This window comes from Bubalus kerabau, chromosome 7 (assembly GCF_029407905.1).
Source record: "Bubalus kerabau isolate K-KA32 ecotype Philippines breed swamp buffalo chromosome 7, PCC_UOA_SB_1v2, whole genome shotgun sequence".
NCBI classification, from domain to species: domain Eukaryota; kingdom Metazoa; phylum Chordata; class Mammalia; order Artiodactyla; family Bovidae; genus Bubalus; species Bubalus kerabau.
Genome location: NC_073630.1, coordinates 39,396,217 through 39,409,273, shown reverse-complemented (window position 1 = coordinate 39,409,273; position 13,057 = coordinate 39,396,217). Strand labels below are relative to the sequence as shown.

General features: G+C 36.7%; 1 protein-coding gene across 1 annotated transcript in view; it reads left to right on the top strand.

The window, feature by feature from the left end:
• The window catches only part of PRSS12 (serine protease 12), a 75,851-nt gene that overhangs the window by 26,018 nt on the left and 36,776 nt on the right, over nucleotides 1–13,057 (top strand). The window contains 3 exon segments of the mRNA XM_055588038.1: nucleotides 5,999–6,177; nucleotides 8,516–8,657; nucleotides 11,641–11,837. Coding sequence (XP_055444013.1) covers nucleotides 5,999–6,177; nucleotides 8,516–8,657; nucleotides 11,641–11,837 — 518 coding nt within the window.

Here is a 13,057-nt window from a genome sequence, read left to right as displayed (position 1 = left end):
CTTCAGTGTGCACCTTTTAAAAATAAGAACATTGTCCTACATAGCCAAATTATCATCACAACTAATGTAAGAGGTAATCATTCTTACATTGTTTAATATCCTGTCATGTTCAAATTTCCATACGTGTTCCCACCATGTCCTTGACAGATGGTTCTCTGTAGCAGAATTTAGCCCAGGGCCTTGTGGTGCATGTGGGTGTTATATCCCCAAAGTCTTTTAATCCAGAACATTCTCTTGTTTTTCCTAACACTGACTTGTTGCAGAGACCAAAGACAACACGAGTTGTTTTGTAGAATATCCTACCTTCTGGATTTGTCTCATTTCTTCCTCCTGGTGTCAGTTAGCTTACTCCTCTGGTTCTTGTAACTTCTGAAATGGGAGGCTAGATCCAAAAGTTTGATTAGATAGACATCACTCAAGTATTTGCTTCCCAGGTGGCACTACTGGTAAAGAACCCACTTGCTAATGCAGGATACTCAAGAGATGTGGGTTCGATTCCTGGGTTGGGAAGATCCCCTGGAGGAGGAAATGGTAACCCACTCCAGTATTCTTCCCTGGAGAATTCCATGGACAGTGGAGCCTGGCAGGCTATAGTCTGTGGGGTCAGACTTTTCTATAGCAAACAGTTGAATACCACTGAGCAACTAACACTGTCACTTTCGTAGTTTTAAAAGTGATTCTAAAAATTCATGTTGTAGAGTTCTTTCTTGAGAGCCAAGATTTTTTTTTTTTCACTTACATACACAGTTCTTAAACAAAGACTGTGTTGACAAACAATAGTCTACTACATGGAAAGAATGTAGAGATAGAATCACCAGGAAGGCTATTAATGTTGAACATATGTGTGGGTTGAGTAAAGTGTTTACATCTTTCTCAAGCATTTGCTCATTGCTATCTTTTGTATGAGGAGCTTTGTATTTAGAGAAGTGATGAAAAGGGAAAATATCTTCAAATATTCAAGACAGCAAAGATCTTCCACAGGCCTGTGTAATAACCAACAATCTAGCTTGGTGGATATTTTTTTTTTTATTATAAGTACCCTAGGCTCTGAGCTGATGCTGTCCTTTTGCTCTGTTTTTCTTTCCTTTGATTTTCTACTTCTCTCATAAACTTGCAGTACAGCAGTATTCTGCAACTGCTCTTCCCCTAGAATTTGTTTTGCTCACTTAAAGGCACAGTACTTTCAGATGAAAGAATTTTTAATGTTACGTGTTTCATCTCAGTGGTACTTGCTTTGTTGAATTCCCAAAGGGAAGCTGTATCATGCCTCCCTGGAGTGCTGGTTACAATTTCTTTGTGAGATGCTGTCTTTGTTGACCCTCATCTTTTAATGGTGGCTGTAGATTTTGGTAGCTGGCAAGCTTCCTAAAACACAAAAGAAATAACTGTACTTAATATATTTAAATTTGATTAACCCAGAACTCAGAGAAACATGAGGATCAGGAAAGGAAGCAGCCAAGTGTTAGAAAATTGAACTTGAGAATGCATACATATGCAGTGAAGTTTCAGGTAGAGACATTTTACTTGGCGTTCTTTTTGTGCACTTAACATTGAAGCATTTCCTATGTCTTTCAGAACTCTTAAAAGTGTAGCTGCTCATGGAACTGTGACATCATATTTTATTCTGTGGATATGCCATAATTTACATAAGAATTTAAAATTTTTGAACACTTTTTTTTCTTAGGTTTTTTTTGGCTATAAAATTTTCTTACAGAACCATATTATTCAGTGGTCAAAATAAAAATTCTCATACTCTTTTTAAATATTTATTTATTCTCTTATTTTATTGCTTATTAATTTTTAAAATACTTTACAGACATTATTGGTATGTCAAATTATTGAGCAGAAAGGAGGCCTTATTTAACAGATGAGAAAGTTAGGCTCTCTGAGATTACTCAAAGTCCCCAAATTATACTGTGAGTGAGGACCGGAATCTTGAAACTTATGGCTCCCAAAGTAGGAATTTTCCTTTCATGTTACACTGTTTGCAAAATAGGCAGGTATAAATAAGGATAAATATGAATACAGGCTGAAAGAAATAGGGAAGTCAAGAGAGAAAAGTTTATTGTAGGAGGAAATTGATGATGAGCATGTTTTAGACAGACTATATATTAATGTGCCACAGACACCTCACTGAAAATGCCCCACGAGACGGAAAGAAAGCAAAGTGTTTCAGAGTCTGCTCTAAAGCCAGACACATTTTACCATCTAATTCTTGGCGAATTGTTTAACTTCTGCACCTCAGTTTCCTCATCTGTAAACAGTGGATAATAACATCATGGGGTTGTAGGGAGGATTGAAAGAGTTAATACATTTGAAGCTGTTAGACCAGTGTCTGGCATACAGTAATCATTCAGTATACTTCAAAATGTCATTACTGGAGATAGAGGGGATTGTTTTCCAGAAAGAAATATGGACTATTGACCATAAAAATGAGTTTTTCATCCAAATGTTATGTTGCACAAAATGATATTTGTGGTCAAAGAACCAATCTTTTATAACCTAACAAGTAATCCTTTTTACACAATAGAATTGCCTAACTCAATTCTGTATCTATTCAAAGTAGTAGCTAAATCCAGGGATTGAGTTAGTCAGGTGGTACTTTTTATTTGCTATTTTTCTATGAAAAACAGACTATTTTATATGAATACAATCAGATTAGCTAAAGAGGTTTAGGAATGTTTGGATACGGATCAGACATAGGATCAATTCAGTGTTTATTGGGGATTGCTGCTATGTAGGTCAAACAACTTTGCATAAAGTAACCTAATAAATAGATGTATTATACCAGAGATCCCCTATTCCACAAATTTATTCGGTGGTCAGATGGTAAGAAAGTAGTAAAACTGGGACTGTTACTACACATGAACTGCCAGGGCTGGTGTGGACATACTTTTCATAATGGAAGGGAAGAGAACACACAAAACTTTATCAAATTTACATAGCACTTATTAGCTTTTAACAAACCATGAGTTTTATGTTGCTCTCCCTGGTATTAGACAATCTCTTGAAGGGCAGAGTCATCCATTTCTTTGGTATTCCCCTGAAAGCCAGTACAGTCCAGGGCACCAGGAAATAGGCTGAAGGACTGTGTGTATTTATAAGTATCATCTTAATTTTTAGTAAACTCAAAAATCAGCTGGGAAGCCTAGTTTGTTTTACATCATGGTTTCCTAGTTAGTGTTTTTTTGTTTTGTTTTGGTTCTTGAATTTGTTGCATTAATTTTTCTGATTATTTTAATTAAACATTTTTGTGATCATTAAAATAATGGTTGTAAACAATGGAAAATATGGAGATATATAAGGAAGAAAATAAAATACCCAAATGATGTTTTAAGGCTGCATTGTAACATAGATGATTTTCCCCAGAGTCACTGTCCGGGGCTTCTGAACTCCCATCTAGTGTCCTCCCTTAAGGAAGGAATACAGTTTAGAGGCTATTAATCAGGGCTTTTGCTTTTTTCTAGAACCTCTACCACATCTTTGACATATCTGAAATGCAGTGTATTTCAGTTACTCTGTCCAGCCTGTCTCAAGTCACTCCCAAGTAATGAGTATTTTACCTTTGTTATTTTTCTCTTGGGAATAGAAAGCCTTTAGTTTTTAATCTTTTAGCCTAGATTTTTAGTGCAAAGGATTTTAAGGATATGTAAAAATGCATTCTTACTGTTTTAATTTGATCCTTGTAAGTTGAGCATCTTACCATATGCTCAGTGGCCATGGGTGTTTCTTCTTCTGTAAATAGCTTGTTTCTCTCCATTACCCTATTTTTGATGTTGGTCATTTTGTCTTTCATTATGATAATAATAAATTATGATTATTTACTTCTAAGAATTTTTTTTCTTTGCTGTTATATTTTACAAATGTATCTTGCACCTTCTTTGCCTTTTGATCTGATTGTGGTATATTTTGCTATATGATAGTTCAAATTTATGTGTTTGGTTTATTTATTACATAGTTCAAATTTATAAGTTTAACTTTTTTTAGTCTGTTTTCTGATTTCTCGGGTTTTTTTATCTTGCTCAGGAAATTCCCTTATTACCAAGGTTTTAAGAACTATGTTCTTATTATTTCATTGCGTTGTATTAACTTTTTAGTCATCTTGTCTTCCTCTTTCCCTCCTTCCTCCCTTTCTTTCCTTCTTTCTATTTAGATTTTTAAACCATCTGGAGTTTATTTTTTGTTTCTGAGTTTGGGATCACATTTTATTTTCTCTCATATTGGACCCTGGTTTTATTTTAGCACCTAATCTTGCCTCAAGGAATTATACTCACTGAAATTTTCTTTAACAGATACAGATCTTTTTCTTTTCTAGCGATTGTCACAGGGCAGAGATCCAAGGAGACGGTTAATCTGCCTTTCTCCAAAGCTTTCCTATCTGGCTTCCCCATGACCTGCATTAGTCATCCTGTCTCCTCTGCTTCTAGTCTCCAGCTTTCAGTGTTCTCTAAATCAGTTTCCATATTTGCTTTCATTAATCTCTTTCCTCTAGAGCAAGGATCAACAAACATTTTCCGTAAAGGGACAGATAGTGAGTACTTTAGACTTTCCAATTACTCCACTGAACTTTTGTGTAGTGCAAAAGCAGCCACAGACAATAATTTGGGAATGAGTGTGGTTTTGTTCTGATAAAACCTTATTTCTGGATAGTAAAATTTGAATTACATATATCAGAATTGCTTTCCTGTTTTGGTTTTAAATTCTCAAGATAGTTATAATGTAAGGAGAAAAAGGCAACTTAAATAATGGGGAATAGATGCAGTACCGTTGAAAAGCAAACTAAAAATATAAATACTCTAGTCTAAGAATTAAATGGCTGAAAAGGGCCAAAGATGCAATTTCTGAAGTCATTTATCATTTTGACAGGCAATCATGATCTTCTTCATTGAAATCTGGGGTTCTAGAGAATATGGTGTCACTTTGAATTGTGAGAGAAGTAAATTTAGTCAAATAAATTTGAGTGAAGAGATGTTTGGCCATGAGTAACAGAGAACTGAAAATAACTGTGGCTTAAACAAGACATGAGAAATGCCAGGCTGGATGAGTTACAAGCTGGAATCAAAATAGGCAGGAGAAACATCAACAACCTCAGATATGCAGATGATACCACTCTAATTGCAGAAAACAAAGAGGAACTGAAGAGCTTCTTGATGAGGGCAAAGGAGGAGGGTGAAAGAGCCAGCTTAAAACTGAATATTAAAAAAGCTAAGATCATGGCATCCAGCCCCATTCCTTCATGGCAAATAGAGGGGAAAAGGTGGAAATAGTGACAGGTTTCCTCTTCTTGGGCTCCAAAATCACTGTGGACAGTGACTGCAGCCATGAAATCAGTAGATGTTTGCTACTTGGCAGGAAAGCTGTGACAAACCTAGGCAGTGTGTTGAAAAGCAGAGACATTACTCTGCCGACAAAGGTCCATGTAGTCAAGGATTTGGTCTTTCCAGTGGTCATGTCCAGTTCTGAGAACTGGACTGTAAAGAAGGCAGAGCGCCAAAGAATTGATGCCTTCAAACTATGGTGCTGGAGAAAACTCCTGAAAGTCCCTGGGACAGCAAGGGGATCAAACCAGTCAATCTTAAGGGAAATCAACCCTGCATTGGAAGGACTGATGCTGAAGCTGAAACTCCAGTATTTTGGTCATCTGATGTGAACAGCTGACCCATGGGGAGAATCCCTGATACTGGTAAACAGTGAGGGCAGAAGGAGAAGAGGGCATCAGAGGATGAGATGGCTGGCCAGCATCACTGATGCAATGGACATAAAGACCAGAGATAGTCATCTCAAGGTTGGTACAGTGGTTCCACAGTCATCAGGGCCCCAGACTCTAGCTTGTAGCTCTTTCATTCTTAGTTTGGTACTTTATGGACCAAGATAGCCACAATGGAGTGAATTGATAAGGAAAATTATAAATTAATCATAAATTTACCTTTGCCAGAGGCAAAAGAAGAAACAGGTCCGACTAACCTTTGATCTGACTTATGTTCTTATGTTTGTTCAGTGGCATTGCCAAAGCATGGAATCAGGCGTATTTTGGGGAAGGGTCTGGTCCAGTAATGTTGGATGAGGTACGCTGCACCGGGAATGAGCTTTCTATTGAGCAGTGTCCAAAGAGTTCCTGGGGAGAGCATAACTGTGACCATAAAGAAGATGCTGGAGTGTCCTGTACCCCTCTAACAGGTAGGAACTTCACCCTGTCAACCTAGCCACTCTTGCCTTCACCCCTATTTGGGCTTAACTTCCCTCCTCAATTTAGCTAATATTACTAAATGAAATTACAAATAAATCCCCCAAATAAGACATAAAAAGAATATATACTATATATTAAAATGCTATCTCTTTATTTATAGATATTTCTGAGTTTTTCAGTTGAAAGCTACACAATCCTATAAAGTAATTAAGAACATATGATCTTGTTGCAATATATAGTACCCAGTAGTCAGAATCAGTGTACAATGATAAATTTAGGATATTAGGTATTATAATTATATATTTAGTCCATTCATTTATTAACCTGTCTTGACTCTAAGATTGTATTTATAGCTGGTAAAACTATTTTGATAGGATTGTTGATTAAAGAACACTATTAAAGAGCCAGGTTAACCTTTGCTGTGCTGAATATTCAGACTGTTCCAAATCACAGCATGCTTGTCAAGCTATGTCTTGTGTTGCAAGGACATGTCTGAGTGCAAATGAGTGTATTATGTACTTAAATGTTTGGGGGGAAGAAGAGAGAAATGGATGGGCAAGAGAAGTTGGATCATCACAAATCTGTTGTTTCTATAGCAAAAAGAGCTTGAAGAAAAAAATTAGGGTTTTAGTATTTCTTTAAAAAAGTTAAATGAAATACTTCTGAGAGACTGTGAAATGCTGAAGGTCTACTTTTTTATTTACATAGTTCTGTACACTCTGTTATTTTATTAGAATAACACATTTATACACAAAATAAATAGAAAATTTATACCAGATTGTAAGCCAGAGCACTTCATCTTCTTGAGCCTCCATTTCCTCCTCTTTCAAATGACGATAGTCTTGTAGTGTTGCTGGGGTGGTCAAATGAGCTAACAGGTGTAACAATGCTTTGCAAACAGTGAAATTTTACATTAATAATGATTCTGTTGCTGCTGCTGCTAAGTCGCTTCAGTCATGTCCGACTCTGTGCGACCCCAGAGACGGCAGCCTATCAGGCTCCCCCGTCCCTGGGATTCTCTAGGCAAGAACACTGGAGTGGGTTGCCATTTCCTTCTCCAATGCATGAAAGTGAAAAGTGAAAGTGAAGTCGCTCAGTCGTGTCCGACTCTTTGTGACCCCATGGACTGCAGCCTACCAGGCTCCTCTGTCCATGGGATTTTCCAGGCAAGAGTACTGGAGTGGGGTGCCATTGCCTTCTCCCATGCTATTGCTAGGAGACCTTAATTTACTTTGAATGATCCCAGAGATTCATGAAAAGGATGACTTTCCCCCAAGATTATTTATATATTTCATTTGGGAGGAGGGACAGTGTTTGGGTTATTTTCAATGGAAATAGCCTCTTATACTTTTTGGGAAATGAATTTATTATATTGTGTATCTGCTTAGAAGCTTTTTACAGGATTTTCTGGGAATTAAGTATTCATTTAATTTCAGAAGACTCAAATTTAGATTTGTATTATCAACAAAAGAACAAAGGCAAAACCTGCACCCCAGTTCTTATTCCCTTCTCCAGGGGATCTTCCCAACCCAGGAATTGAACCTGGGTCTCCTACATTCCAGGTAGATTCTTTACCATCTGAGCCACCAGGGAATCCTTTATGAATGCCTAAGGAATAATAATAAATACTTTGACACGATTGATCACTCTTCAACAAGAATAGCTTATTCTGTCTTCCTAGTTCAGTATTTTTTCATTCACAGTTAAATTTTTCAGCTATTTCCAAGTTACTGTGTTTTTATACTTTTTAAATTTAAATGACAAATGTTGCTCATACTTAAGGAGATTAAACCTATAAGAAATTTCCCACGTATTTAATCTGGAGAAATCTAAATAATTACTTTGGAATTATATCAGAGTATATTTTTCTACTTAGACATAGGAGTACAAATAAAAGGGAAGTGTTTTGTTAGGACAGATATGTGCTATGACTTTGTTCAAGAGCAATCCCGGTAATGACCTCAAATCACTGAGCACAGGTCTATGCTTGTGTGCTTAGTCGCTTCAGCTGTGAGCGACTCTTTGCAACCCTATGGAGCGTAATCTGCCAGGCTCCTCTGTCCATGGGGTTCTCCAGGCAAGAATCCTGGAGAGGGGTGCCGTTTCCTTCTCCAGGGGATCTTCCTGACCCAGGGATTGAACCCAGGTCTCCAGCACTGCAGGCAGACTCTTTACTGTCAGAGCTAACAAGGACAATTCTAGTAGGAGTTAAAAAAAAAGGCCTAGAGAGAGATCTGGGTAGGATGGTATTTCTCATGAAATTAAAATGTTGCTCTGCCTTTTTCTGGTCATTATTTGCTCAGCCTCCGTGTTTCCTTCTTGTCGCAGATGGCGTCATCAGACTTGCAGGTGGTAAAGGCAGCCACGAGGGTCTCCTGGAGGTGTATCACAGGGGACAGTGGGGGACTGTCTGTAATGACGGCTGGACTGATCTTAATACCTATGTGGTTTGCCGACAGCTGGGATTTAAGTAAGATCTATTGATACAAGATAGCTAAATGCCAAACTCTATTTTTAGAAGTCTTATTTTGTTACCCTTACTTGTAATGTCTATAATACTAACAATATATATTCTCAATCATTATCTACATGTCTATTCTACCTACCTTCCTACCCCTCTTATCTACCTATCTATATATGGAAGTTCAGCAATTAAAAAACAATAACATTCTCTTTGATGATAAATACCCATCCATATCTTACTATTTATCTCACTTGCCTTTCCTGCCACCACCCTTCTTCTTGAATAACTGGTTGGAGCCATGGAAGTCCTGTTTTGTCTATTTAAGTGAGACTGTGTGCTGTGAATGATCAGTTTTATTCTGATGCATTGCTACTATTGGATGTTGTTAGTAATAACATCACTGTGTTTAAAATTGCAGAGAAGTCCAATGTCAAATTCTTTGGTATTACATTATTTCCTTTCTCATAATGTGATGATAATTATCACTTTTATTTGAGAAAAACAGCTTTCTTGTCATGAGATGACCTTTTGAACTCACCCTTGACCTCATTCTCTTAAAAACTGAGTATCACACTTTGAGCAATATATTTCATGTCACACACATAATGCATTCCAGAGTAAAGACCTAAGTTGCTTGAAGTAATTGCAAATGATGCCTTTGAGCTAATATCTGAATGAGGCCCATGAATGCCCATTCTTTCTTATTTTCCATATTTCTATGTCATACTTGAAGTAATTGTCTCATGTTTAAAAGAAATAAGCAAAATTATATTATTTCAGCTTGAGATAGAATTAATTGCAAATATTAAAACTTAAAAATATGCTTTCATTCAAGCTAAACATTCAAGCTATGTTTAAACATGTTTTTAAAGTTGTAAAAGTAATATAAAATTTTAGAGATTTGGAAAAAAGAGAAAATAAAAAACTACCCCTAATTTTTCTGTTATTAAAACTTGTGTATAACTTTGTAACAGCTCTAGTAGTAAATATATAATTTTACTATTCACTTTTTAAACTTTATATTACTGTAGTCATAATTTTTAATAACAAAACTGATGATGTTCATACTATAATTTACTTAATATTTAAATTAGTTTAAATTTTCCTGTTGTAAATAAAAACATCAAAAGGTATAGATGTATGCGATTGACAAATATTTTGAATTTTCATGGGCAGTGCAGTTAATTATAATTATGAGATCAAGGGCTATGACATGCTAGCCAAATAAATATTGATGTTTAATTAATAAGAATTACTTTAAAATGCCATTTCATCTGAGTAAATCTCTGTTAGTCTGAGAACTGTATCCCATTTTCACAAGTTTAGAAAAATTCAAACATACTGTTGTTTACTGTTCTCATATTTTGCCTTATTAGTGAAAACAATTGAATAAATGCTGATTTTTTCCTCCATTTTTTATTTATTTTGTTTCACAGATACATTAAGTTTTTCTTGCATATACAGAGTACCAGAACTTAATGGTTCTGAAAGTGTTCTCAGTATTTGTTAAAATTCTAAATGATTGTGTTAGAAGGTAGAACAGGCACCTGCTACAGTTACATTTTAGTTTACAGAGGAGTTTCTGAAAGAGAATGCTGTTTTGGAGTGAAAAAGAGGGTGAACTCTGGGTTTTGTCATACAAACGAAATCCCAAAGCAAAATGGCCTCTTCTGTCTCTTACATAATTGATATGAACGGATGTAATCAGATTGCTGCATTTTGTGGAAACCTGGTGTAAGTTGAAAGTGATAGCAGTATGGAATTTAGGATAATTACTTTTCTAGCTAAGAATTGATCAGTAAGCAAAATAGAGGTCTTAGAATGACATTGAAAGTTGCCTTGTTTTAATTTATTGAAATGTTCATCATGTTAAGTAAATTTAATAAATAAGTGCATGGGAAAAAATTAGGAACATTCATCTTTCAGACCGAAAGATCTCTTCATATTTTTAATACAGAAATAGTAAAATGAATGGAAGTGGCTAACATAAAATTTATGAGTTAGAGTTTAATTATTTATATAGACCAATTGAAAGACACTTCAGATATCTTTTAGCCCAGGGATTTCTGGAGGCTTGTTTGAATTTTACAGAACAAAAGAACCAAACTGGGGAGAAGATGAATGAAGGTAGAGATTGACTTATTTGCTAATTTTTAATTTTGTGGATCCTTCCTATTTCTACAGTGTGTATATATATTATAATACACTTAGGCTTTTTCAGTAGGGCAGTGTTACAAATAAAGTCAATTGAAACACAAATATAATTCATGAAAGTTTAAAAAGTCAGATTTATGTAACCTTATAAAAAGCACTGTTATTACTCTGATTTTGACGGGTTAAAATCCAGGTTTCATCATGGATTGGAATGATTCTTGAGAAATCACTAAACCAATACATACATTTTGTTTTTATTTTTTGTTTATATGTTTTCTTTGACTGCATCATGCAGCTTTCAGTATTTTAGTTCCACTACCAGGAATTGAACCTGCAGCCCTTGGCAGTGAAAGTGTGGAATCCTAACCACTGAACCTCCAGGAAATTCCTCACACGGTTTATTTTGGAAGACAGGATAGGAAAGGGGCTTAGAGAGCTAATGATATCAAATGCACTCAGAAGGCTTTCAGAGGCTGATACAAGAGTTCTCATTTTCTGGTGCACTGTGTTATTTCCACGGTCAGGAATTTGACATTTATCTGTCTGCATTCTCTCTGGATGGTGGGTTAAATTGTAGACAAAACACAAGAATGGTTGGGGGAATAGGATTAATTATCTACTCGTTACCCATTCAATCAATCAAACATTGTTAAGATCATGAAAATATGTGATGTAGTGAACACTACTGTTAGAACTGAGTTCTCAGGATAGGAGAAAGAACAAATACTTACCCTCTGAAGTCATGACACTTAATGAGGTTGCTTGTTTTATGGTTTGTGGTTCCTTGAAACAAGAGACAGCAGTTGTGTGCATGATGTTTGTTTTATTGCCACAGATATGGCAAACAAGCCTCTGCAAACCACTTTGAAGAGAGCATGGGACCCATATGGCTGGATGGGGTCAGTTGCTCGGGAAAGGAAGCCAGTTTCCTTCAGTGTTCGCGGAGACCCTGGGGAAGTCATGACTGCAGCCATCGGGAAGATGTTGGCATCTCCTGCTACCCCGGCGGGAACGGATTCAGATTCTCCCTGGGTGAGGTCCTGCCACAGCTCTAGAGTATTCATATTCCAGTAGCCACCGCACGTCTAGCCACTGGTCTCTGGCTTTTCAAAAAGTCTATTTTCCTAGATGCTCTAATTTTTAGTAATTTTATTTCAGAGAAAAATAGTCTTTTGAGTCTTTCCACCAATATTACAAAATTTTACTCCTAATTTTTCTCTACCCATCAGCCTCCGTTTCTCATGTATCTGAAAGATGGAAGAAAGAAACTGCAATGTCCATTCCCCAACTGATTAGTTACCTATTCTGCCTCTCATTTAGCTTGAATTCTAACGAACTATTTGAGAAAGGATTGAAAATAAATCAGAACAAAACAATAGGTCTCTTTCCCACCCTCCATGATTCATTTGTCTTTAGTCCTGAGGCCTTGTCAATCATTGCTTGTCAGCCAGCCACTGCTGTGTCCTAACATAGATCTTTCAAGTTTCTCACTGGACTCCAAGGTGGATTCATTGGAGTAAACAGCCCACCTATCTTTCTAAGATATCCTGTTACTAAGAAACCCATTAGCATCACTTATTTTGGCCCTCATTCCAAATTTCTTCAGACTTATAGTCAGATAAAAGGTACTTAGCTCACCTAACAGTCTAAAATATTCATGTGTAGTGTTAATCACTCAGTTGTGTCCAACTTGTTTGACCCCATGGACTGTAGCCTGCTAGGCTCCTCTGTCCCAGGCAAGAATACTGGAGTGGGTTGCCATTTCCTTTTCCAGGGGATCTTCCCGACCCAGGGGTCCAACCTGGGTCTCCTGCATTGCAGGCAGATTCTTTACCATTTGAGCTACAGGGAAGACCTTAAATATTCTTAGATAAAGGTCCTTTTGTGAGCAGAGAGCAACTACTATATATCCTTGACAGACTTAACATCTGATGGGGAGCCCGAATAAATATGAATGAAAAGTATAGAGGGAGATATTCAGAAGACTTGCCAGGACTTTACCATAGCTCTGTTTGTATCTATACTGTATTTTTTGGTACATAAATGTTGAAATAATCACTGGTGGTCCTTAAGTCTCATCTCAAGCTTGAGTCAGCCCCTTTTATATCTTCCTGTTTTGAGACTCTGAAGCTGGAATCTTCATATTATAAAACAATGGGATGTGTTGAATTCCACAGTATTAACTATTCCCTGGTGGCACAGTGGTAATGTGCCACCTCCTTCCACGTGACTTGCGCCCACGCCGCCCGCAT